The sequence below is a fragment of the Tiliqua scincoides genome, chromosome 4 (assembly GCF_035046505.1).
Source record: "Tiliqua scincoides isolate rTilSci1 chromosome 4, rTilSci1.hap2, whole genome shotgun sequence".
NCBI lineage: Eukaryota > Metazoa > Chordata > Lepidosauria > Squamata > Scincidae > Tiliqua > Tiliqua scincoides.
This window is the reverse complement of record NC_089824.1, coordinates 131,323,426-131,350,433: the sequence shown is the minus strand read 5'-3', so window position 1 is coordinate 131,350,433 and position 27,008 is coordinate 131,323,426. Positions and strand designations below refer to the sequence as shown.

At 43.3% G+C, this 27,008-nt stretch overlaps 2 protein-coding genes across 3 annotated transcripts in view; both read right to left on the bottom strand.

The window, feature by feature from the left end:
• Positions 1-1,382: 1,382 nt before the first annotated feature.
• Positions 1,383-11,220, bottom strand: DR1 (down-regulator of transcription 1). Its single transcript, XM_066624272.1, has 3 exons — positions 10,661-11,220; positions 5,551-5,714; positions 1,383-3,404 (listed from the first exon to the last, which is right to left on the bottom strand). Exons 1-3 carry the CDS (start codon positions 10,878-10,880, stop codon positions 3,258-3,260), a joined length of 531 nt encoding a protein of 176 aa, XP_066480369.1. The 5' UTR covers positions 10,881-11,220; the 3' UTR covers positions 1,383-3,257.
• A 1,199-nt stretch (positions 11,221-12,419) lies between these two features.
• CCDC18 (coiled-coil domain containing 18) overlaps positions 12,420-27,008 on the bottom strand; it is a 38,488-nt gene continuing 23,899 nt past the window's right edge. For both annotated transcript variants that reach the window (XM_066624180.1, XM_066624179.1), the window contains exons 20-27: positions 22,043-22,256; positions 21,623-21,722; positions 21,068-21,184; positions 20,659-20,802; positions 19,542-19,745; positions 17,442-17,579; positions 16,546-16,746; positions 12,420-13,671 (exon numbers count right to left, since the gene is read on the bottom strand). In XM_066624180.1, coding sequence (XP_066480277.1) covers positions 13,222-13,671; positions 16,546-16,746; positions 17,442-17,579; positions 19,542-19,745; positions 20,659-20,802; positions 21,068-21,184; positions 21,623-21,722; positions 22,043-22,256 — 1,568 coding nt within the window. In that variant the 3' untranslated portion in view covers positions 12,420-13,221. The remainder of the gene's footprint in view (positions 13,672-16,545; positions 16,747-17,441; positions 17,580-19,541; positions 19,746-20,658; positions 20,803-21,067; positions 21,185-21,622; positions 21,723-22,042; positions 22,257-27,008) is intronic.

The following is a 27,008-nucleotide window of genomic DNA, read 5'->3' as shown; positions in this document are numbered from 1 at the left end:
GCTGCCGGTGTCCTTGAACTGGCGACCTTCTGATGTTATCTTCAGGCTAACGGAGGCTCTACCCTCTAAACCAGACCTCCTGCCCATTATACAAAGATAATGCCACCATCACGACAAATGCATTTTAACTAAAAATATATTTCAATATATTTTACATGTACACAGCATTTAACTTTTACTTTTCTTGAACTAGTATAGTCTTAATGATTTAGCTAATGCAAAAATCCATCAGTCACAGGCCCCAGTGTCCCACGCAGTATTAGGATGGTAGTAGATTTGGTCCTTACTTTGACAAGCTTTGATTCTAGAAAAACAAACTACAAATAGCAAAACTTCTATTTATTAAACCTTCTATATATGGAAATATTACTTTGATGGGTACACTTCTGCAAATTTGCATTTGCAACGCAGTCTAATGCGGAATAAGCTGAGCCAACAGAATTGGGAGGAAATATGGGATGAATTAACACGTGCAACCTTATCACTAGGATGACTGCAGAATCAAGTGATGTATTTTCTTGTATCAACAACCATCACAGATCAAACACTGCACAGCTTTCATGTCCCATCATTGCAAACATCACTTTTCAAAAAGGCCATGCCTCACATTTACAGTTCAATCCAAACTTGGGGCTGGGTGAGATAGCACCTCATTTTATTATATTTAATAAAAAAATTATAAATACTGTAGGTGTAATTCACTTGCATTCTGGATGCAATCCTACCTAACAGCCCAATCCTATTTTTGAGATTTGCTCACCAGAGTGGCATATGTTTACACACAGATACTGGTGCAATGCCACACTGATGTAACTCAGATGTTGGCGCAACCCGACTGGAAGAGGCCAAAATGGGGAGGATCTTGGGGTCTAATGTGTGAGGAATTGGTGTATTTTGTGGAGCTTGGGGGCTTCAGTAGGAAGGAGTGAGTATGCTTGCATAACTGTAAACTCAGGATGCCACCCATTAGTAACTGATGAATAGACATGTACACACAGGTTCTTTCCATGTTTTTGAGAGATAAATGCAGCTTGCACGTATTTCTGCAAGTTGGATTTTCTTTATTACAGAGAACAAGAAGCTCCTGCATGTATGCAACTGTATCTACTGGATCATGCTCATTCACCGCTAAAGAGGAACTTCTTAAGTTCTGAAATGTAACTGGTGACAAAAATGCAAATTTTACAATCAGAGTTGCATTCCAAAGAAACAGAGTTAAGCAAACTGCAATAAAAGAACCAGCCCTAATAAATTGGGGTATTGGAAGTATATCTTTGGTTAGCTCATCTTGGTGCCAAAAAGCACAGCTAATCCAAATCAGAGTATGACACTTATAATGTCATAAAGAGTTTGGGTAAAACGGAATATTTGAACAATAAATATAAAAACACATTTTAATTTTATTGCTTGAGGAATACAGCATATGAAAAAGCACAAGAATGTCCAAAGGAAAGGTCACAAGGATTCAAACATTATATGATACATACCAGATGCAGTAAAATATTAACCTGAATTCTGCATCAGAAAAATTAAGTAGGAACGTGTATCTTTCTTTGCTTGCTTAAAAGGAAAAAAGGACTCATTAAAAATAGAAAGGGAAAGGGTGTTACAGTACAAATTAGAAAAGCCAACACTGCACATTAACATGGTTTAACTCATCTAGTGTTTTTACCTTTGGTACTTCAACCTTCATGAAGATGAGATCTTTAATCAGATCCTGTCCAATACTTTCCTTGCTGAACTCCCAACAAAGATGTTTCAGCTTAACATTCAAACAACTTTTTTTTCTAAGCCAAGAGTGTACAAATAAGGATGAACGTTATTTTATGTGAACCCCATTATGCCAACTGTGATTCAAAAAGATGTTACTTTGACTCCCAGTTTAGGTTCTCTGTTTCATAGGAAAGACTTTCTTCACTCAACCTCAGTTCTTGCTCAATTTTCAATAGCCATCAAGGCCATGACAGAAAATTTAAGTCCCATAATGCTGCCTGATGCCTGTATCAACATGCAAGATATCTGAGATTCTAACCCCCCAAAAGTACCAGAAAAAATAGGGATTTCAAGTATATTTTCAAAAATGGATTATATTGTTCCTTATTTCAACAAAAATAGCTATCCAAGCACTGTCATTTTTCACTGTCATCACACCGCAAATGAATTCTACCTCATTCATGTTCTGTTGGTCAGTCTGAGGCTCAGTCACCAAATTAAACGCGGAATTGAATCACTTATAACTAGTACCCTACTTGAATGTCAAAGCACTCAGTTTCACAAGGTAATACTTATCTATTGGTACACTAGTCTGAAAACTGTTAACTTCTTGTTGACAACATAAGTAATCAGAGTTAAATAAAGATTCCTCTCATTGCGAGCATGCTCATTAGTTTCAATGTATGCTTTCACAGGCCTATTTAAGCATTCCCAATCAAAACAGAGTTAAAACAACCATGTTCCACCTTTATGCTTAAATAATATGAATGTATTTGGATTTTGCACGCAACACCATCTACAGTTAAAATTTAACTGTCGTGAAACAAGAATTGTTTTAGTTCTCCAAAGGGGGCAATATCTGAAATGAAATATTCATTTTGCTGAAGACACTGAAGCAATGCCATAATAAAATCTTGGGTTTTTTTCACCCCTATACAAAACAAAATTGAATCTGTACAACTCCTATTAAACATACGTCTTCCTAGTTTGGCAAAAAAAGTATCATTTCTCAGATTTTTAACAAGTGTGGTATTGGAGCACGTAGTATTTATTGCCATATATATATCCTAATTTAAAAAGACAAAGAATTCAAACCAAATTACACTGAACCCTTTGCTTTTTCTTTCCTAAAGCAGATTAAATGCCTACTCTGTTCCAAAAACAAATTAAAAATTTCTACATAAGATTCTATAGTTAAAAGGGAAGAGAAATGCAAATGTGAATTTAGAGATTCTGTATAAATTCTGCTATATTTTATAAACTTTTATTGTAACACTGTTTGTTGATCAAATAAGTGACGCACGGCTATCTAAAATTTCAATAAACACCATTAAAAATCCAAAATTGATATGATACCGAACCTTTTGTCTTCAAGAGTTCAAAGAGACAGTTTTTACATGTACAGCACACCACAGCAGACATCCCTAAAATACCAACGGCCGGTCCAAGATGCAAACAAAGTTACAGGTAAGCATTCATTTCACTGGTTTTGTTGTGCAGGACAACTATTTCTTTGCGGGGATCAAGACTCGACCTGGAAGATTTCAGATGTCATCTTCATCATCTTCATCTTGAGAAGATCCTGTCTGGTTGGATGCACTCGCTGAGGCAGCAGCAAGCTGTGCTTGTTGGGCTGCCTGCTGCATCTGTAGCCATTCCTGTTGGGCCAGCTCTGCCTGCTGCTGTCTAGCCTAGGGACACAAAACCAAAAGCTCAATGGCTACGGACTGAACAGATGTAGCAGTATATGGATGCTGGGAAGGAAGGGGAGAGAGTAACACAGTTGACAGACAAACATAAAAAGCCAATACCCATTCTTGAGTTATGCCAACATTTACAGTACCAAACTTGCAACATGGATGTATGTTTGCTGTTAATGGGCTGTATCCTAATTCTCACAGGCAGAAGGTATTTGCACACAGTTTTCGGAATTCTCCCTTCCTCTGAAGTTCTCTGTGTTCCTTTCCAACCCATTTCAGAGGGTCCCCCAACTTGCACGAGGGGGCTTCTGTAGGGAGGAGAGGACAGGGAAGTTGCAAAAATTTCCTTTCACCTACAGGAGTTACATGCATGGGAAATAATCAGTGGGTTCTATCCACAGTACGTTTTTTAAAAAATAACTGAAAGGAAAGCAAGTAGAAAATATGGGTACAATGTGTAGTGCACTTTATTCTGCAATCATTTTCCCTAATAGATGCCCCCATAACAACTAGCAAGGCAATGAAACCTGGTCATCCACAGGCAAGGCAGGGGCATTGCCAATGATTGGCTCCCCGGACATGCACAACAATACTATTCTGACAAAAAGAGCGAGACTCCTCCCAACAAAGACGGAATACGACAAGTTCTCCCATAAGAAGAAAACATCAGGAAGAGCTTAGATCTTTAACTGTAACAAAAGCAAGGGGAGAAAGGACCTCTGCTAAACAGCATAGGAATAATGAAGAACCCAGTTCCCAAGCTACAGTCCCATATTACTCAGGTGTGGGACTGTCTATGGAATTTGCACATGGAGGAGGATACATACACCTTTAGGCAAGGGATAGTGTGCTCAGCACCCCATCAACACTTTCCTCTTGCTTTGGGGGAGAACAGAGGCCAAGCTCCCCTCCCACTGCCCATACCCTTGCAGGACATCTTTCATCTTTCTCCTTCCAACCTCTCTTACAAAGTAGGATATAAGAAGTTGTGTCAAGGAATCACATGAAGTTTGGGAAAGATGAACATAAGTACAAATATTTTAACTGCTTTAATACAGTATTGACAACATCTATTTCTTAAATACCTTCTTGTAAAAATTGTCTTACATTTTACTTATTGGCATGAGAGGGAGAGGGAACTGCTCAAGGAACACATGTCCCAAGTGGATTACAGCCCTGTTTGATACAATGAAAATATAATGGGAAGGGAGTTAACACAGGTTAATCACGGCTTGTATATATATTTTCGAGGGATGTAAACTTCAGTCTGTGAGGCTAAAATTCCACTGTGTTCAGTGGAAGTGACTTCCAGGTAATATGCACAGGACTTCAACTTTTATTTAATGCTGATTGCGATTTTAAATTGCTAAGGTGAAAAGATAACGGAAAAAAATTTTCAGGCTGTTCTAGTGGAAAGGAAAGAAAAATAAACATTAAAAAAAGTTCAGTGAGTGGCACCTTTTGTTTATTAACACGATTATATGGCCTTGAATATCTCAAAAAGACACCTACATTGCAGCTTTTGTAAGACGTAAATTTATTTAAATCTGTCCAATCAGTAAAAATGTACATGTTTAAATTATTATAGATGAAATCATTTTAGTTGATTAAAGGTTGATAACTCTAATATTTCTACCTGGGACAGAATAGTGCGTTTTGGAAGCAAATGACTAAAGCACAAAAAACTAATACAATGATGCCAAGATGGTTAGATTCAGCAAAAACCATAGCATTAGGGTTATGCCCACACCTGCAAGAGATGGCTCTCATATTTTGCACGCAGGTTTTCATAATGAAACAGAAAACACACCAAGCTGCTTCCAAAATTTGTGCTGTTGTCAACTGAGTAGTATTTGATACTCACCCCTCTGTGTAAACACTTCTATCAAATACTAATATAAACGGATATGCTCGCATTCATTTCTCCCCAATTCCAAGCAAGTTTAGTTTCAGTTAGTACTCCATGTCCAAAGATGAACAAAAGAAGACCTGAGTCATTTTCCAAAGTTTAGTCTTGCTTGCAATATCCGAGTCTGGGGCGCTACAGTTGATCCATTTTCAATGATTCTCATTCCACAATTAAAAGTTAAACACAAAGCACTGGATATACACTCAGTAGAACAACTTCTTCACTTACTTTTGCAAATAATTCTTGTTGCTGCCTTAGAAGCTCTTCTTCAGGAATGCCAAGATTTTCCAAACGTGAACTAGCCTTTCTTCTTTTCAGTGCTACTGTTTTGCATTCCTGTAAGACTTCTTTTACCTCACTGATATAGGAGGTAAAACCCAAACTTTCTAGTGCTGAAATGAAAACAAAAGAGTTACAATTAACAAAAGTAAAACACTGTAGGCATTAACATCAACTTAATCTACCTTACAGAGTTACGTCACCCACCAGATACATAAACTGATTTTTGACCTTTTGCCAGGTCAAGCAAGTTTGAACCAACTATAAAAACCCATCTCTCGACAGAGCTATGTTGCTACTTCAAACTATTCAGTGACAAAAATCACTAAGAGCATCTGCTCTGAAGTAAATCTCAATTTAAACAAAAGGAACTATTCCTTACATTGGGCAGAACTCTTGCAGAGGGGACAGCTTATTACAGCACCTTATGTGCACATGGTATTTTATTTCTATTAGTCTACCAGCAACTTACAAGAATTTAAAAGGTGCACAGAGTGGGGAATAGATGCAATTTAACAAAAGGCTATACCTAAAGGACATCTTCCAGATAGGTCAGCTTAGGATACAACTCAAAAAGAGGCTCCCAACAAGTGGATGTCAGAGAGAGTGGATGTCAGAGAGAGAGCAAGGACTGCTAAACTCTGAATTAGTTCTGAATTAGATTAGTTCTGAATTAGATTAGAGAGCAAGGACTGCTAAACTCTGAATTAGATTATAGGAAAAATGATGGAGCAACTGCTCTTTCCACTGAGACCAGCTATTTGCAGCCAAGACCACAACAAATTATAAGTGGCCATCAATTAAGACACAGGAGCAATCCTATTACATGAACTCTCAATTTGACAGACCTCAATTTAATGAACTTAAGAAATACCAGATGTTATCTGCTTCATAAAAAACCAGTAATTTATTTTGTGTACACGTGTGGACATTACCATAAATGATTCAGACTTTCAACATTAATGCACACTCCTTCCCCTATTAGTCCATTAATTTGAGAGTTCACTGTATTCAACAGGACACGGCACAATACTCACAAGACATATCCTCAAATACGTTTGAATTAAGGAATTCATGAATCAAGGAAAACTTCTATAAAAGTTTATATCAATCAGCAATTTTCAACCACTGTGCATCAAGTCTGCAGGTGTGCCACGGAAGTTTTGGGTGAGAGTCATACATTAGTAGGGCCACTGGTAGATTGATCTTTCAGCCAGCAGAGCAGTATGCCTTGTCAATTTTCAAAAAACCGATGGTGCACTTTGACAATTTTAGCAACTTCTCACTGTGCCATGAAATGAAAAAGACTGAAAATCACTGGTAGATGATAACTCATTACATTTATATTAAATCAAATATACCTTGCAGCTAATGGCATTTGTTGGAGATATGGTCACACTGGAGCAGATTAATTTCAAAGCTACTGAATGCACCTTACCAGATTTAACTTCTGAATGATCTACGCGTAAGAAGATTGACAGGTTTTACTCTATCTTTGAGCCACTGGCGACATTTTCCTGATACTGAAAGCTTGCTGTTATCCCGAAGGATCTAAAATGGTGATACAGTGGTGCTCCAGTATCCATGGGGGATTCTGATCTGGAACCCCCCTCAGATACTGGAAACCATGGATACATGGGACGTCCCCTGCACACCTGTTAAAGACTTACCCCATGCAGCCAGAGATTCTTAAACAAGGATGCTACAAGCTTAGCAGCTCCTGAGTCTAGTCGCTTAAAAGAAAAATAGGTAGAGGTTAACAGGAAGTGGAACTTAACTGCTTCCTGTTAACTTCTATTTTAAGCAACCAGGCTGCCAGGAGGAGGCCTGAAGGTTGCTATGAGCTGCTAAGCTCGTAGTGATCTTGTTTAAGCAAGAATCTGCAGCTACACGGGGCAAGTCTTTAAATTAACTAATGGGTGCATGGGGGGGGGCATGGAGCCCACTGCATCAGCAAAATTGGGGATAAGTGAAACCATGGAAAGGGGATCCACAGATACAGGGGCCCCCCTGTACACTTTTTAATTGCAGCGAGAATGGCAATAAGTGTTACATGGGGGCAATTGGGATAGAGAAAAACACCAACATCCGAGTATCTAGTGAAGACTTAGAACATAAAGTACCTGACAAAAACTGACTATTATCGTTAAAGTCAGATGGAGGATATGTAGACAATCTATTCATCCAAAACTGTAGTATGTATTTGGGGATAAGTGCAAGATAATATTCAGCCATTTGCTTTTTTTAAACACAATAGAAAAGGTTTACATATTTTTATGCAGCCTATTTAAGGGTACTGTTCAAGCTTACTGTATAATTATGGATACAAGCTATATAGATCTTGTTTTAAAGCTCTGAGAAGAACAAAAGAAAAAAAGGCAAAGACCAATAATGAAAACCGAAAGTACAGTGACTCATTTATTTCTCCAATTAGTCAGCAAGTAACTGTTTAGTGGCGAACAGCACAGGAAAGGTGAGAGCGAGTTTATGGTGGCGTGATCTACAAGAACCAATCCACAACTGCCTCTATCAGCACTAAAGTACAAAACATTTTCTCTAACTTCACAGGAAGTCTGCAAAACTTCTTCTAACTTCACAGGAAGTCCTGACTTTAACCAATTTGAGTACTGATACCTAGTACCAAATAGTTCATTCAGGACTCAGATCAGAAACTGAATTTGTAATTTTTCCCCAAATCTACGAGTTTCAAGAGAAAGCAATGTGCTGGGTGCAAGTGCCTGAACACAGCCCGCCAGCTTGAAAAACTGCAGACTTGGCTAATAGGTACATATTTCAGATTTTTTTTTAATCTAAGCTTGCAAAGACAGACACTGATTACACATATTCTACCTTGTAAATACTTTGAAAGCAAGAACAGCCAAGTGGTGCAATTCTATACATGTTTATACAGAAGCTGCGTTCCACTGGGTTACTGCCTAATAAGTATAGTATGTTTAGAATTGCTGTCTAAGGAGGATGTTTAGTGGTCAAGACTTATATTTGGCCTTGCTCCACCGCACAACAACTAAAACCAAAACAAGTGGAGATATGAAGCCATCCCCTATCAAGTCAGATTATTGTTCCATAAAGCTCAGTGACTGGCAGTGACTCATGAAGGTTTCAGATGGGACTTTTCCTCAGAGACAAATGGCAGGGATTGAGCCTGAGACATTCTGCATGGAAAGCATGCACGCTACCACTGAGCTATGCTCAAGCGAATATGCTTAATTGGCCTAATGCAGTGTTCTTCAACCTGTGGATCATGATGCCAAAGGGGTCGCAAAGCCTCACTTGGGGGGTGGGATGTTGCAGCAACCTTCCAAAGCCTGGGCAAGAAAGGGCTTAGATCCAATCCAATAATGGTACTGCCTTATCAAAACTGAATTCTTGATATAATTCTGCACAGCCTCTTTCTTGCTGTCTTGCCTTGCAGCTCCTAAGGCTGGCTCTGCTTAGGGTACTACCTCACAGGGTTGCTGTGAAGACACAAGAGGTAGGGAGAAGGGTCCTGGGAGTAGGCAGGATTGATGATAGGTCCCTAGTCTCGCACTTTAATTTTTGGGTTTGTAGCACCAAAAAGATTGAAGACCAATGGCCTAATGAATGTTAGTTCCTCTTGATACAAAACTTTTACTTATTTTAGTACCTACAAGATTCAAGTCTCAACATAACATATGCTCTGTTTAGGAGCTTGCTGTTGTAATAGATTCCCTTAAAGTGAAGTAAGCGTACACTAAAACTTTCTTTTTTTTCTATTTGCTAAATTGAAACACCAAACATTTCTTAATTCTGAAAGTATCATCATGCAACAGCTGAGTGAAACCAAAACCCTGGTCACTTTCACTGCTGCTGTTCCAAATGCCTAGTACAGCAGAAATTGTACTAGTCAGAAACTGACTAATTCAGTCAAGTTCTGTCAAGAGCAAAACATAATATTAAAAAACAGGAAAGGAAAGGTTATGTAATAACCTAATCAAACCTGCCTTGACTGCATGGAAAAGAAAAGTTTTCCCTAAACTCCTATTCAGAAACCATCACAAATATCTGTTGCTTCTTTCCAGCAGTGTGATAATCCTCCTTCTCCTCCACATTATTTCAAAGTCATAAAACAGGAATTGTAATCTCAAACAAAAATATTGCCATTTTTTAAAAACCCCATGATCCATAATTCACTATTATCAATGTACACTTAAAATCTGCATGCAACTCTAATATGCTTACTTGGAAGTTCAGCTGCTATCAGTATGAATTTCTCCCTCACAGATGACTTCATATACAAGATTAAAGACATAAGTTCATATAAGGGTAGTTAACCTGTCTGCCCCCATCACACAACAAGCACAGACTTTTACAGACAACAATTGGAACCTAGTAGCCTGAAGGGGCATGATGTGCAATGAACTAGCATGTCTGACAAGTGGTGGCTGCAGATATGACATCTTCAGGTGATGTACGGAACAACCCAGTACACTCTTACTTGGAAGTGAGGCTTGCTCCCAAGTCAATGCATACAGGATAGCAGCCTTAGGGCCCAATCCTGTCCAACTTTCCAGGACAGCCATGCCAATAGAGTGCACGCTGCATCCTGAGGAAGGGGAGGTCAGTCACAGAGGCCCCCACAAGGCAAGGGAATGTTTGTTCCCTTACTTTGGGGCTGCATTACCTTGGCACTGGAAAGTTGGATAGGACTGGGCCCCAAGACCAGCGATTTTCAACCTTTTTCATCTCACGGCACACTGATGAGGCACTCTGATTGTCAAGGCGCACCATCAGGTTTTTGACAACTGACAAGGCACACTATGCTGCCAGCGGCGGGCTCATGTCTCCAGTTGGCCAGACGAATAAATGACCTTCCCTCAGATCCCTGTGGCACACCTGTGGCACACCAGCGTGCCACTGCACAGTGGCTGAAAACGGCTGCCTTAGAGCCCAGAAGTCAGTCCCATTCTAGACAATGGGGCTTGCTCCCAGGCCAGTGTGGATAGGACAGCAGCCGTAGAGCCCAGTCCCAGGCATGCCTGTGCAAGGCACAGGACTGGGCTGGGGGCTGGGGGCCTGCCTTGGATGACGTGCTCCGGCGAGATGGTCTTCTTCTCGGACTTGTTGCAGATCTCGTTGGCCTCGGAGGAGATGAGGTGGATGAACTCGGTGCAGCAGTTCACCACCAGCTCCCGCGCGTCGTTGGCCACCCGCACGTTGGGCAGCGTCTCCTTGATCATCTTGTTGATCGCCGCTCGGGGGATGGTCAGGTCGTCGTCGTTCCCGGACGAAGAAGCCATCCTGAGGGGCGGCCCGGGGGGGGGGGTCGTTCACCTGGAGGTGGATCGAGGGAGGCTGAAGAGCGGGCGGGCTCCTCCGCCTCCTCCCCAGAAGCGTCCTCGGACCCTGCGCGGCTCCCGGCGCTACCACAAGAGCCACCGGCGCCGCCTCCGCCACATCCTCCAGGCGCCGCCGCCGCCTCCCGGGGAGATCTCGTCAGCGCCGCCCAGCAAGGCTCCCCCGGGTGAGCCGGCGCTCCCCTGCGTCGTCCCGGCAACGGCTCCTCTCCCCCCCTCCGCCTCACGCAGCTGGGAACGAGCTCGCGGACAGGCAACCAACCCGAGCTGCGGCGAGCACCGCTTCCGCCGGAACCGCTCCCTAGCAGCGGCGGCTCACACACGCTCTACTTCCGGTTCGGTCCGGAAACGCTCTCCTTCCCCTCCCCCCACACCAAAGGCGGGGCGTGAGGGAGCTTTCTCTCTGACTGGGCGCGCGCCACAGTTGCGGCTTTACACTGGCAGCGGGGTGGCTGCCTCCTCCCCCTCCCTCCTCGGCGTTTCCTAGACAACCAACGCATGCGCAGTGACGCGTTGACATGTGAGGGGGACTTTCTGGCTTTCCGCCTCAGTGGTCCTGCAGGGCTGTGACTTAGTTACTAGGGAGGCAGCTTCTCTGTCCAGCACTCACCCCCACCCCAGCAGTGTGGCTTTAACCCGTGCAGGCTAGGCCTGCGTGTGGGGCACAGGGGAGTCTGTTGCTTATGTCAAGGCTTCGCTTCCACCTCCTAGGCCTCAAGGCTCTGGACAGTCAAAATCAGCACCTCCCACTATTGGTGAGCAGTAGTGGTGAGACTAGAGGTGGCCAGCCTGTGGCGCGTGTGCAGGGACGTGCGGCAGGTGCTGAGGCAGAGCCTCCCCACCAGAGTCCTTCGAAAAGCACTGTGCGCATGGGTCGTGGGTGCCTCACACGGTGGCGGTGCTTTTCGAAGGACTCCGGTGGGCTCTGCCTCACCACCCGCCGCACGCCCCCACGCCAGTGACACACTCACTTCCAAAATGGCACCCTCAGCAGAGCCAAATAGGAACCAACTATTTGGTTGTTCCAAATAGGACCAAGAGTGATTTGCAGTGGAGATCACCAGGGGGATTTTTAATCCCCCCTGAAAGGGTATACCTGGAGGCATCCCTTTACTTTCTTTCACCTGAATGAATAGCTGACATTGACTTTTCTTGAGACAAGTCAAGTGCAGACTTGAGAACGCAAAGAAAAACAGCCCACCCCTTGCTCTGGTTCCATGGGGGGCTGCAATAAGCCTTGTTTGCAGAGCACACAGAGACATACTGCACCCTCCAGGAATTCCTTAAATATACAAGTCTTACCTCACATAAACCTCCGCCATCATGACTGGCATTGTGATATAATGTAAAAAAAATGAGCAACAATTTGCATTGTTTTATATTCAGTAATATTTTAATGAAAATATCAGACTATCATACAAGCAGTTTTTAAAACACACATACTTCAGATTTTGCTTAAGAGTATATTTAACAAAAGAGCTTTATTACTGTACAAATTACTTTAAAGAAACAATCATAAAAATAGAATTTTGGCAATAAAAAAAGGCAAGGAAGTTTGAGTTTCTCAGCTATATACAATGATTTCTATACAGTGTCCTCATGACCTAATGCCATGCCAATAAATCCATCTGTGGTTGATTGCTTGCCAGTATGGCGTTTCTTCACAATTGTTCCTGAAATAGATATATTTGTACATTAAACCCTACAATCATAAAAAGACTCACTCAGACCGTGCTAGTTAAAATGCAATACTGGACATACATTTCAGAAGGCAGAGATGAAGTAAAACAAGTGTTTTTCTTACAAAATTGATATTAAAGCAGCAGGCTTGAATGAAGGACCTCTCTTTTAAATCCGTATTCTAGCCGAACTATTAGGCAATTTTGTGGTTGCTGATCATTATAACATTCAGATCATGAAATGTAAGCATACATTTCGGCTACAATCCTACACACACTTAGTTGGAATTCAGTCCCTCTGAGCGCAGTACGGCTTATTTTCTTGTATGGGATCATTGATTAAGTATCAATATTTTGGTATAGGTTTGTGTCTTCTTTGGGGTAAGATAAATGTACATATTGAATCCATCACACAAAATGACTTCAATATTATTTACACCATGGATATATTTGAAAACTCTGTCCTAGAGATGTAGTTATTAATGTAGCTTAGCAGCCTTGTTTTCCTGCAGAATTGACAACCTTAAAACTAAGCTGCTTCTAGGTGATCTGTATTGCATTTACCTAATAAGTATATACTCAACTTCCTTTGCATCCAACAAAAATTATAGGGAAGAATTTTCAGACTTCTTCATTTCTTGGTTGATATATTTTAGCATGCCACTAAGAGTATGGAAGTCAGTGCTGTCACAAGTTGTGTCTCCATCTCCATGTACCATGTGTGTCAGGGGATCAAATGAGGATTCATTCAGACTTTTTGGCGAAGCATTGCTTATGTCTTTGTGCTTCTTACAAGTCACTGAAGAGTCTAAAGTAAGCGTTTGTTTTAGATCTAATGAATCCTCACAGTGTTTAACACTTAAGTCATTAGAGCTTGTAGAACGACGCAATTTTCTGTGTGTAGAGTAGGAAAAGTGAGATCGCTTAGCAAACTCCAGTTCTTGATCATCAAGCCACTGGTGAGATGGTAGGCTTGGTGAGAGTGCCAGTTGCCTGATGCCTTCTATTCTTTCATGACATGCGATTCTAGTCTGTAATCTCGTTACTTCAGATTCCTAGAAAGCAATAAACACACAAATTTAACACTTTAACATACCTTGTATAGATTATACTAGGCTGGTGAAGACCTCTGTGAGAAGTGGAAGGAGCGAGAAGAAAAAAAATGGTCATCTATTTGTAGTGTGAAAAGTTGCTAGTAAAATATAGACAAGTACTTTAACACAAGAAACTAACAAATGTGGACTAGTGAAAAAAACCATAGGTAGAGAGGTGACATTGGCCTCTGAGAAAAGTTGTCTTCTGAGGTGAACCTGAGTGACGCTTCTCAGGTCCTTCAACTGGGAAGTGGCATTCTTTCTTAATTCTGAAACAATCTTATGGCAGGAAGGAATCAAAGCATACAATGCATGTGAGAACACGTCCTCAGAAGCCACTTCCCATCATTCCTACAAAGTCCTTCAAGCTGTAAGAGGGCCATCCTGAGTGGAAAAGGTAAAACTGTCAGTTTGAAGGGAACCACGCTGCAAGCTGTTTGCTTTCTCTGCACGTGTGCAGCCCTCAGTCCTTCCACAATTTAGGGCTAGGCTGATAGGAAAATGGTGAGGGGGTAATTTCAAACCACAGTATTTTCATGCAAAGTTAAATATGAGATCCTCTACCACTGGTAGAGAGACCCATTTTTACCCCATTCTCCCCACTGTTTTTGCTCACAGCATCACACACCCACTTTCATAAAAGGAAGAGATTAAAGAAAATAAGATCTAATTTGACCAGCTTTACCGTCTCTCTTTCATGCACACAATTACTCTCTGGGCGCAATCCTAACCGGTACATAGGCCAGCATAAGTCCCCTGGGAGGATCACTAACGTGCCGTAAAGCACGTTTGTGCCTCCGTGGGAGGAAGCCATGTCGGCCGGCAGAAGCCTCCACAGCGGTTTCCTTGCCACTGCTTGTGTCAGTGCACCTACGCCGACACAAGCGGCAATGGTAGGTGTGGGGTGTGGGGAGGAGGTGGGAGAGGGGTTTTTCTGGGCAGGGAGAGGGCGGGCGATGGGCGGCCCTGGGGGCGGGTGTGCTGGGAGCCAGGGCTGGGACCTGGCATTTATGCCGGATTCCATCCCTGCAGAGAACGGAGCAGCTTCAAGCTGTTCCGCTCTCCTTGGACTTACGCCACCTCCAGAGGTGGCGCAGGTCCAAGGAAACCCATTGGGGCAAGCAGCTACTACCCAGGGGTAAGGGGAAGAGCTTCCCCTTGTCCCGGCTGAGCCTGCAGCCAATGAACCTGCGTTGGATGCAGCGCAAGCCTCCTGGCTTGCCTGCTCCAGTGCAGGTTTGGATTGCACCCACAATATGATAATTCTAATTACATACTTCATTTTAATAGGAAGAATATATGCATTAGGGGGCCTTTCCAGTAATTTGTTTAAATGTGAAATAAATGTACAGTTGCTATTTGGCTGTTTCAGAGGATCCAAACAGCTTTCCTCCCATCTACTAATTGGTAATTCCTACCCCTGCTAATTGGGTAAGAGGCACTTTTTCAAGTGGGTGCTCCTTTTTTTAGCAGGGGGAGAGTAACTGGCCCACCTCACCCCAGCACTGTCTGTTCTAGAGGCTGTCTGCTGGTATTCATTTGTATCTTTTTAGATTGTGAGCCCTTTTGGGACAGGGAGCCATTTAGTTATCTGATTTTTCTCTGTAAACCGCTTTGTGAACTTTTAGTTGAAAAGCGGTATATAAATACTGTTAATAATGTTAATAATAATCTACTACTATAGGGAAATCCTGTTTTCCCAACACTCAAAATGCAATATGAAAATTATCCAAGACAATACAACTCCTACATTCTGTCCTTTTGTTACCTTTTTACTTTAAACTGTAAGGAGGCTGACACTCGTTTACTATTACTATGCAAGCATGGAAGTATTTATGAAGCCCTTTAACAGAAAAGCAAAAAACAGCACATGACAACAAGACTTTGTCTCCTGAAGCCATTTTGTTAACTTCTTTGGGAATTTCCCCCTCGTTTACCCCCACCACTCAGCCAGTGCTTCACCTGTAACTGTAAATGATACGTGGAACACAGTTTTGTGAGTATCACAGGTACTCATTGGATTGTGTCTATATTGAGACAGAATCTCCCAGCTATGTTTGGGTACTATGTCTGGAACTCTTCAGTCTAGAAAGAATGTGCCGGGGTGGGGTGGGGGGAATAGATATGGCTGAGACATAGAAAATTATGCATGGGATTGATAGAGGGGAAGTTTCTTTCCCTCATACAACACCAGAACCAGAGGACATCTACTAATAATGACTGGTGGGAAGTTAGAACAGTCAAAAGGAAATATTTCTTTATCCATAGAGTAACTAATATGTGCAACAACTTGCCACAGGACATTGTGATAGCACCTAGACTGGATGCCTTTGAAAGGTGATTAGACAGATTAGACAGAGGGAAAAATCCACCACATGGGTGGGTCTTGTCAAACTGAATGGGTCATGTCAACTGAATACATCTTGGTTTTAGAGGCAGCCTCTCTCTGAATGTCAAACGCAAGGAAGTTGCAACAGGATACAGGGATCTTGTTGTCATGTGTGCTCCCAGAGGCAGCTGATGGGCCATTGTGAGATACAGGAAGCTGGACTAAATGGGCCTTTGGCCTGAGCCAGCAAGGCTCTTATGTAGAATAGCTAAAATCCAAAGGGCTTGTACTAAGCTGAGTGAAACATCAGGCTTTTCTTTCTTCGAAGAGAAAAGAATGTCATATTACTGTCAGACTCTTCCAAGATTTTCTTTGCAATTAAAGTAGAACTATCATCACAGAAAAAGTTGGGCAAACACTTTTTGTCTTCCACAATGTCAATCTGTATAAAGGATTTTACTCACACTCCTTTGGGTGTCAGATAACATATTGCTGTGTGAACGTACCTTCAGAAGCAAAGCTTCATTTGCTGCCTGAATTATCTCGTTTCTGGACTGAAGTTGTTGCTGCAGATCACAGACCGTCCTTTGAGCATCTTCCAGCTCCAGCGTCAGTTGCTTTAATTGACCATTAAGAAGATAAGATTGAGATGCCTGTTTGTTCGCAGATTGCTGCCATTTTGTCTGCTGTGCTTCGAGTGCAAGTTTCTGAAGATTAAGATAAAGTACAACAAACTTTATTATTTTCAAACTTTAATATTTATATCAAACTTAATAAAAGCTTCTTAATCCTCTAACTCAGACATGGCACCAATAACCTTATTTCTAATGCTCTAATTAATTTAATTATTAAATTCTTTGTTCTAGGCCCTTCTAGGCATTCTGTCCAACAGCTCAAACACTGTGCCTTTACAGGTTAAAGTCATGCCTGCCCTGCTTATTTAATCATTTCCTAAAATGCTAACATAGGCCTGAAATTCTAAATGTCAAGGTTAATTTAGTAACTTCCTTTACTTTTTTTTTTTTTTAGAAATATGGTAACTATAGTTCTGCAAGGAACTAAAACCTTCTTTTAGTGAAAATGTAGTAGACAATTCGTAGGTGTTACTACTATTCAGTGAATTAGCATTTCAGGAACGTACCGGCAAGACTGAGAAATAGCAGCATTTTTCTTTTAAAGAAGAGTTGGAGGTAGCTGTGCTTAATTATTGGAGGAAGAATTCAAATTTATCATGTTTTTAAAAGCTTCCCTCCCATCTGCAATATTGGCAGGAAAAATTTCTTTTTCAATAAGGAGAACAACCTGATAGCATCTGAAAAAACCCTAGGAAAAATATGGATTTTCTAATACTTGTACATATTACAATGGCATACAAATTGGTATGGGCAATCTTATTTTTCACCTCTGATGAATAAGACTCCTTTAGTGATTCAATTTCTGCTGAGAGTCTGTTAATCTCTGCCTGCATACTTGCTTCTAACTGAGTTTCTCGTGCCTGAGCTGCTCCAAGTTGTTCAGCCAAATGATTAACACGACCTTCCTGAAAGAAAATTATACAACAAAGAACATCAGCAACTATCCTTTTATGCATATGATATTTTGCCATTCTAGCTTATAAAAATAAAAACATCCTTTTCTAAATTTTTTTCTCATAAGCATGGACAAGTATATTTGTCATTTTGCAATAACTGATCAATGGAGTTCATATAACTGTAAGGTGGTGAATGCCTTTCAAATGGGTCTTCCAGCACCTTATCTCCTGCACTACTCACTCCTGAACCTTCACAAACCAGGTCATGTAAACCTTCAAGGGGCAAGGGTAGCCTTTGGGGTACACTGCCAAGCTCACTATTATCAGGCAACCCTGACTTGAAAGCAATCAGCTGATCTGTGGGTCCTATAAAACCCTCGCCTCCAAGCCAGCCCAGAAATATATTGGAGCAGTGGCAGAGACTCCTGTCTTGCCTTCCTTGTCCTTCATCTCTGCCTGAAGCCAACTAGAGAAGCAAAACATCAGCTCAAATCAGAATACAGTTGGCCCTAAGTATCCAAGGGGATTCATTCCCAGACCCCCCATGGATACAGAAATCCACAGATTAAATCCATTAGTCCAATATGACCTCCAAATGCAACTGCTAATGTTCTTTGGTCATGTACAGAGGTGCCACTGTGGGCCTCAGAAAGCTGCCTGGATGTCACCAGCGAACACCTCCAGTTGCATCCGGGAGCTCAGGTCTGGCCCTCCACCGTGGGCTTGGAGCCCACTGTGAGTTAAATCTGTGGGTTCTGAACCTGCAGATAAACAGGGTGGACCTGTACCTGCAACAGGGAAGGAGGGGTCATAGCTCAGTGGTAGAGCAATATTTTGCATGTAGAAGCTCCCAGTTTCAGTCCCTAGCATCTCCAGGTATGGCTGAGAAGCCCCGCCCCGCCCCCGTAAGAAGCCATACACTGCTACTGCCAGGCACTATAGACAACACTGAGTTAGATGGACCAATGAGCTTGCTCAGTATAACGCAGCTTCCTAATGTTCTTCCTAATAAGGAAACTGGAATTGCAATGAGATAATCTCTCCCTCTCATGACCCCGTGTTAATCTGGTATCCAGACAAAAATGTCTTTCTGCTCCACTGCTAGTGATCAACTGCAATCCCTGAATCATGGTGCAACCATGCAAAAAGTCATGGTGGGGCGAGGATGAGAGCCAAGAAGCATTGCTGAGGATGCTATCAGGTTGCATCCCCTTTTATAGTCCCAGAAAGAATTGAAGGGAACAAAATCTTCCTTCTAGTCCAGGGGTGTCCAAACATTTTGGCAGGAGGACCACATCATCTCTCTGACACTGTGTCGGGGGCCAGGAAAAAAAGGAATTAATTTACATACAAAATTTGAATAAATTTACATAAATGAATTTATTAGAGATGGAACTTATATGAATGAATGAAGGTCTTGCATAAAGCAAGGCCAGACTTTCCTTCGCTGCCACTGCTGCAACACAGACGTGAAACAGCAAGTAGTGGAGGGAGCCCTCATCCCACAGCTCAGATGAGAGGTTGAACAGTCATCCTCACACTGGGAACAGTTGCGTTGGGCCAGCACAGGCTCCAGCAAGTCTCTGGAGGGCCAGAGGCTCATTGAAGACTGGGGACTCCCCACGGGCTGGATTGGGAGCCCCTGAGGTCCGCAAGTGGCCCCCAGGCCGGGGTTTGGGCACCCCTGCTCTAGTCCAACTGAAGAAATGCTGTCCTTGACCCTTGTAGCATTTCATGGTACTAGCAAAAGTGGCAAATTAATGTCATGCAGTCTTGATGCAAAGCCAAAAGACCTGCCAGGGTCAGGTGGGATGTTGACAGCCAGGGTTCGCCCCTCTATTCCCTGTGCAGAACACAAATGAACCCTTATGCAAGTTTAGAAGCTATCAATTCAAGTATAGGATTAAACTAATCCTAGGAACAATTCTGTGTTTGCTCTTTTATGGTCACATGAAAGTGACTTATAGTTACTTTTTCATGAGATATATGGTTTACTTCTTCCAGTTCATGAGAGCGCCTTTCCACCTCTCTCTGACATTGAGCCAATTGTCGGCGACTCTCCAGTAGCTCCACGTGGATGCGTTTCATCTGTTCACGTTCTAGCCTCAACTGCTGTCCTAAATCAAGTATCTCCTTTCGCTGGTCTGCAATACGCTTTTCCTGGTTTTTCGTGTTCTAAAATGGGTAAACAATTTACATTAACAAAACTATAAGTGAAATAAAAAAAATAAGTGAAGTTTTGTAATCCCCCAACCTTTTACGCTTATAATGGTCTTTTCTGCTATCATCTGATATATGTACTTGTCTAAAGTCTGGGCATCTGGAGTTGGCCAACTCAGGCCCATGGCGAACCCACAAGGTCATGCCCGATACCCCTTTTGTGAAGCAGCATGATTCTCTCAGTTGAAAGAGATGCTCCATCCTGCCTTTTGCTACTTCCCCAGTATGCTAAAGAGCTTTTTCCAGAGCTCCTACAATGACAACAGGGACCTCTGGAAGAAGTCACAGATGGGAAAGGTGGAAGAAGACGGAACAAGTTGCTGTGTCTGACATCACTGCTAAAGGATTAGGGCCTGCTGTTGTTGATGCTACCCACCACTGTTCAGTAAGTCCCCTTAGGCCCTGGCAAGTTTACTGAGCAATAGCATATGCTCCTCCTTCAGTGGTGGTGCCATTTTGGATTTCCATGCTCTGCCTTCTTGAAGCACATCAGAGGTTCAAGGCATCTAAAATGGCACAGAAATGAGTGCTCACTACTGCCAGGACAATGCCTGCATGTCCCTTCATGCAGGATAAGGATTAGGCCCTATCATGGAACCAAGCAGGCAGTTTTGCCACAAGGATCATCACTACCTGGCACCAACCTTGCTTTCTCTCTATGACAATTAGTCAATTCAAAACAACATGATATTGTAACAGACAATGATGGGTGATGAGACACACATACATCAATACGTTATAAGAAGATGCAGCACATTTCTTTCCTCCTTTATTGTTACCCAGACAAAAAAAGACTGATTAGATTGATGAAAAATTTGCAGTAGCCATGGAAACTCAAATAAGAATATTTGAGCAAAGAAAAGCTTACTTTCTCAGTATCTGTGATTGTCTGCTGCTTTCTTTCAATTTCTTTTTTAAGATTATTTATCTCTTGATCTTGTTGGAGTACGCCAAACTCTTTCTCATGAAGCTCATCCTTTGAATGCTGCAGCTTGCTCTCTAAACTTTCAATCTGATAAAAGGTGCAGGTCATATGAGAAAGTATTAAGAAAGTATCTGATCTAGGAGCTAACAAAATCTCTACAGTATAATTTATGTTGAAAATGCACAGCTGGCACACATGCTCTGTTACAACTATTAACCCATCTATTATAAAACATACACACACACCTGTGGTTTACGTTAACTACCTCTCCTCCATTTATGCCCTCATAAAATGCAGTTTCATGTGTTCTTCAGTGCTCCCAAGCTCAGAGGATTTTCAGCAATTAAAATACCTGTTTATTATATTCTCTGATCTGCAACTCTGCTCTCTCCAAACTTCCTTCTAATTCAATAATTTTTTGTTCCATTTCTCCCTTGTGTTCACGAATTGTCATATCCAACTGTGTAACCTAAAAAAGAGAAAAACATTTAAACTGATTGACTGGCATCCTTCAGTCTTGGAAGACTCTGGTATCGCGCTCTGAATGGTGGTTCTGGAACAGCGTCTAGTGTGGCTGAAAAGGCCGATTCAGGAGTGACAATCGCTTCCACACTGGGAGCAAATGTAATCTGTCCCTGGACTGTCTCCCTGGCTATGGGCCTTCCTTCTTTGCCTCAGTCTGTTGGGCAAGCTGGGAGAGGCGATGCTGCACAGCCTGCCTCCAAGTAGGATGCTCAGAAGCCAAGATTTCCCACCTGTCGAGGTCCATTCCCAAGGCCTTCAGATCCCTCTTGCAGATATCCTTGCAGAACAAAATTGGTCTCCTTCATGGAAATACGTGTCACTGAAATAGTTTTGTATAGCTTAGTATATTTATTAAGTACATTAATCTGATAAAAGTACTAACCTGAGCTGCTCTTTGCTTCAGCTCCCAGTTCCTTTCTTTCAATGCCTGGTCCATGTCAAGAAGTTCTTGTTTTTTATCCTCAAGTTCATCCTTGCTTTCCCTACAAGTTTCATTCAAAAACATGAACATGTATGATTGTATGACCATGTCCACAGGATTGCAGTCCGAGGCCCAATTACCAGGAACTGAGCCCCACTGAACAGAATAGAATTTACTTCCAAGTAAACATGCATCAAGTCAGGTTGTTAGTTTCTTATCTTTTCAGAATTCAGTTAGTACTAAATAAATGTGAAGTAATAGAATTGTCCTAGGCAGTTCAAAACCAAGTTGTTTAAAACTATGTAGATAGGTTTTAGTATGGATGTAAAAAGGGAATGCTAGGAATGTCTCAGAGACCTTTATTTGGAAGTGTCAGTTTACCTTAGTTCCTCTGTTAAATCCTGGATAGCAGCATACTTCTCCTCCAGACTCATCTGTGCATTCTGCAGCACATCCCGAAGTTCCTGTAGCTGTCTCAGTGTGGCTTTTAGCTCCCCAGTGACATTCTGCAGTTCGTTCTCTAGCATTTCTGTTCTCTGCATAGTATCCTTTTGCTGCATCTCACTCTGAAGTAGGTTGTCTTCTAGCTCCTTCACTTTTGTGCATATAAAAAGCAAAAGGAAGTTTACAAAAAATCTATGCCCTTATGCAGGTTTTCTCTTTAGATTATTTTTATCCTGCCTTTCAGCACAAGCTTCCAAGACATCTTAACAATGAAACGTTAAAAATCAATTGCATTCACTATAGACCACTGAACGAAATGAAACAGCAGTAATAGCAACAGTAAAAACAGCAGCAAAGATAGTAAAACAAAAAGGTAGAAGTAAATACAGTATCCATTAAGCCGGGGGTTTCAAACTGGGGCGCCTGAGGGCCTTGGCTTCTGCCCCCTTAAGGGGGAGGGTCAGCAAGGAGGCAGGGAGGAGGCAGCAACACGATCCCCAGGATTGTGTTGCTCAGGGGGCTGCAGGGGCTTGGCTGGACTTGCCAGAGCCTCCTGCAGCCTCCCGGGAATGCGGAGAGCCCTGCATGACCGTCTCCTGGGCTCCCCGAAACTTAAGAAGTGAAAGTGGAGCAATTGCACTCCACTTCCAGTTTTGCAGAGGCTCATCTCATCTCTCAAGGTATGAGCACCCAAAGTTTCCTCCTCAATGAAAACACTGGGGTACAATAATCTGGACGCATTGTTGAATCCAAATGCCATACTCTCAGACAAACAGTGTTTACATGTTTTGGTAAGTAAATTCAACAAATTCTTTTGTTAATGTCACAGCTTCTCGGTGAAGAAATAGAGGAGCCTTTCTATGAAATACCTGAAACAGAATCTGACTGAGTTACAAAACACAGATGAAGTTTGAGGAGACAGTAAGGGGGCACAGAAGGAAGTAACTCATTTCCTTTACAAGTGGTGTGATTAGAATTTTTATTATAAATATTTATCCACTGCTTTTCAAAACAAAGTTCTCGACGCATTTTACATAGCAAAATGAGGACATGGTTTCATGCCCTAAAAGGCTCACAATATAAAAGAGACACCTGCAAATAGCCACAGGAAAATACATGATGCTTGGGTGAATAAGGATAAACATAAGAGAGCCACCACTAAAAGGCACTTCTGCCTAGCTAACAGGAGCAATGCTGTCTGAAAATAGCCAATTAGTGAGACTCCATCCTGGTTGTCATTTGTTGGCCATTATACGGAGTTTGGTAACAACAGAAGATGGTGCATGTGCATCTATGACTGAGAACAGTAGACTATTTCACAGTAAATAATCTTGAGTTAGATCTTTCCTAACTAAAGCCTTCTAGGGCTACAGGCAGGTTGGTCAAGAAACCTTTCAGTGAAAGAAAGGGGCTAATGGAATTTGGAAATGAGAAGATTTTTTTGTTCCTAGTCTAAGTACAACAGCCTCTTCCTGCCCAGGGACGTGGAGAGTATGAACCTCAACCTAAGGTTAAAAAAAAAAAGGAAGAATTATATTGGACATTATTCTACTTGAGTGAGAATATGCTAGAACAGGGGTGCTCAAACCCCGGCCCTGGGGCCACTTGCGGCCCTTGAGGACTCCCAAGGCGGCCCTCAGGGAGCCCCCAGTCTCCAATGAGCCTCTGGCCCTCCAGAGATTTGTTGGAGCCTGCTCTGGCCCACCGCAACTGATCTCAACGTGAGGGTGACTGTTTGACCTCTCACATGAGCTGTGGGATGAGGGTTCCCTCCACTGCTTGCTGTTTCATGTCTGTGATGCAGCAGCGGCAGCAAAGGAAAGGACAGCCTTGCTTTGTGCAAGGCCTTGTACAGGCCTTGAGCTATCGCAAGACCTTCATTCATTCATTCAAGTTCATCTTTAATATATTCATTTATGTAAGCTTATGTAAATTTATTCAATTTTTAAATGTAAATTAATTCTTTTATTCCCCCTGGCCCCTGACACAGTGTCAAAGAGCTGATGTGGCCCTCCTGCCAAAAACTTTGGACACCACTGTGCTAGAAGAACAGCAGCTTACACAGAGTCTCATGTATGATTTCAATAACTTCATGTTTATAACATTATAATCCAGTGGTTCCTAAACTTACTAGAGTCACGGTACCTCTGCAGCATCATCTTCCCAGCTTAACCAGGCATTGCAATCTTGAATTTTGCGATATCTTGTGAGATACAAGATGGTGATGCCAGGGAGAACAGGTAGGAGGGGCCACTGGGGACAACTGGTGGAGCCCTGCGAGTGTGCTACAATGCTCTAGAGCAGGGGTGCCCAAACCCTGGCCCTGGGGCCACTTGCGGCCCTCGAGGCCTCCCAATGTGGCCCTCAGGGAGCCCCCAGTCTCCAATGAGACTCTGGCCCTCAGGAGATTTGTTTGAGCCCACACTGGCCCGATGCAACTGCTCTTAGCGTGAGGGCAACTGTTTGACCTCTTGCATGAGCTGTGGGATGAGGGCTTCCTCCACTGCTTACTGTTTCACGTCTGTAATGCAGCAGATGTAATGTAATGGTGAAGGTTGCAGTGGTTCCTAAGAACATAAGAACAGCCCCACTGGATCAGGCCATAAGCCCATCTATTCCAGCTTCCTGTATCTCACGGCGGCCCACCAAATGTCCCAGGGAGAATACCAGATAACAAGAGACCTGCATCCTGGTGCCCTCCCTTGCATCTGGCATTCTGACATAGCCCATTTCTAAAATCAGGAGGTTGCAAATACACATCATGGCTTATAACCCGTAATGGATTTTTCCTCCAGAAACTCGTCCAATCCCCCTTTTAAAGGCATCCAGGCCAGATGCTGTCACCACATCCTGTGGCAAGGAGTTCCACAGGCCAACCACACGCTGAGTAAAGAAATATTTTCTTTTGTCTGTCCTAATTCTCCCAACACTCAATTTTAGTGGATGTCCCCTGGTTCTGGTGTTATGTGAGGGTGTAAAGAGCATCTCTCTATCCATTTTATCCTTCCCATGCATAATTTTGTACGGCTCAATCATGTCCCCCCTCAGGCGTCTCTTTTCTAGGCTGAAGAGGCCCAAATGCTGTAGCCTTTCCTCATAAGGAAGGTGCCCCAGCCCAGTAATCATCTTAGTTGCTCTCTTTTGCACCTTTTCCATTTCCACTATGTCCTTTTTAAGATGTGGTGACCAGAACTGGACACAATACTCCAGGTGTGGCCTTACCATCAATTTGTACAACAGCATTATAGTATTAGCCGTTTTGTTCTCAATACCTTTTCTAATGATCCCAAGCATAGAATTGGCCTTCTTTACTGCCGCCACACATTGGGTCGACACTTTCATCGACTTGTCCACCACCACCCCAAGATCTCTCTCCTATCTGTCACAGACAGCTCAGAACCCATTAGCCTATATGTGAAATTTTGATGTTTTGCCCCAATGTGTATGACTTTTCACTTACTTACATTGAAACGCATCTGCCATTTTGCTGCCCATTCTGCCAGTTTGGATAGATCCTTCTAGAGCTTCTCACAATCATGTCTGGTCTTCACCACCCGGAAAAGTTTGGTGTCATCTGCAAACTTAGCCACTTCACTGCTCACCCCTGTCTCCAGGTCATTTATGAAAGGGTTGAAGAGCACCGGTCCCAGGACAGATCCTTGGGGCACACCGCTTTTCACCTCTCTCCTGAGCAGGTCCTGAGCATTCCTGGAGGGTCCAGGTCCACCTGGTGGGTCTTGGGCAGGCCCTGAACGTTTTTGGTGGGTCCCGGCCGACCTGGAGGGTTTCAGGCAGAACCTAAGCGTTTCTGGTGGGACCTGGCCTACCTGGGGGCGGGCGGGACTTGAGTGTTTCTGGTCAGTCCCAGTCCACCTGGGGGGGGGTCTCAGGCGGGTCCTGAGCATTTTGGGTGGGACATGGCCCATCTGGTGGGTCTCAGACATGTCCTGAGCATTTCGGGTGGGTTCCAGCACATCAGGTGGGTCTTGGACAGGCCCTGAGCACTTTGGGTGGGTCCCAGTTCACCTCACAGGGCTCGGGCGGACCCTGAACATTTTGGGTGTGGGCCCAAACATTTCCCAGTGTGGGCCCTGAGCATTTTGGGTGGGTCCAGGTCCACCTGGTGGTTCTCAGGCAGGCCCTGAACATTTCTGGTGGACCCTGGCTCACCTGGTAGGTCTTGGGCAGGCCCTGAGCATTTCTAGTGGGTCCAAGTACACATGGTGGGTCTTGGGCAGGCACTAAACATTTCTGGTTGGCCCCAGCCTTCCTGGTGGGGCTTGTGAGGGCCCTGAGCATTTTGGGGATGGTCTCAGCCCACCTGGTGGGACTTAGGCGAGCCCTGAGGGTTTTGGGTGGGTCCCAGCCCATGTGGGGGGTCTCGGGCAGGCCCTGAATATTTCAGGTCGGTCCCAGTCCACCTGGGGGTCTCAGGCAGGCCCTCAGCTTTTTGGGTAGTTCCAGCCCGCCTGGTGGGTCTTGGGCGGGCCATGAACACTTTGGGTGGTTCCCAGCCCGCCTGGTGGGTCTCATGCAGGCCCTGAGCATTTGGGTGGGTCCCAGTCCACCTGGCGGGTCTGGTGCGGGCCCTGAATGTTTCTGGTGGGTTCTACCCCACCTGGCGGGATTCAGGCAGGCCCTGAGCTTTCTGGGTAGTCCCAGCCCGCCTGGTGGGTCTCAGCAGTAACATCTCAGCACTGCTCAGCCGCTGAGAGCTTCCACAGGCCACATCCACCCCCCTGGCCTTATATTTGACACCCCTGCTCTAAAGCATCGTGATGCACACTTTGGAAACCTCTGCTATAATTTACAACAGCTGTCAAACTTAAATTGCATCCACTTACAGAATACTACCAGTTTAAGCAGAGGGTGGGCAGTTCAATCCTAAGCCGCAGGGCAGCCA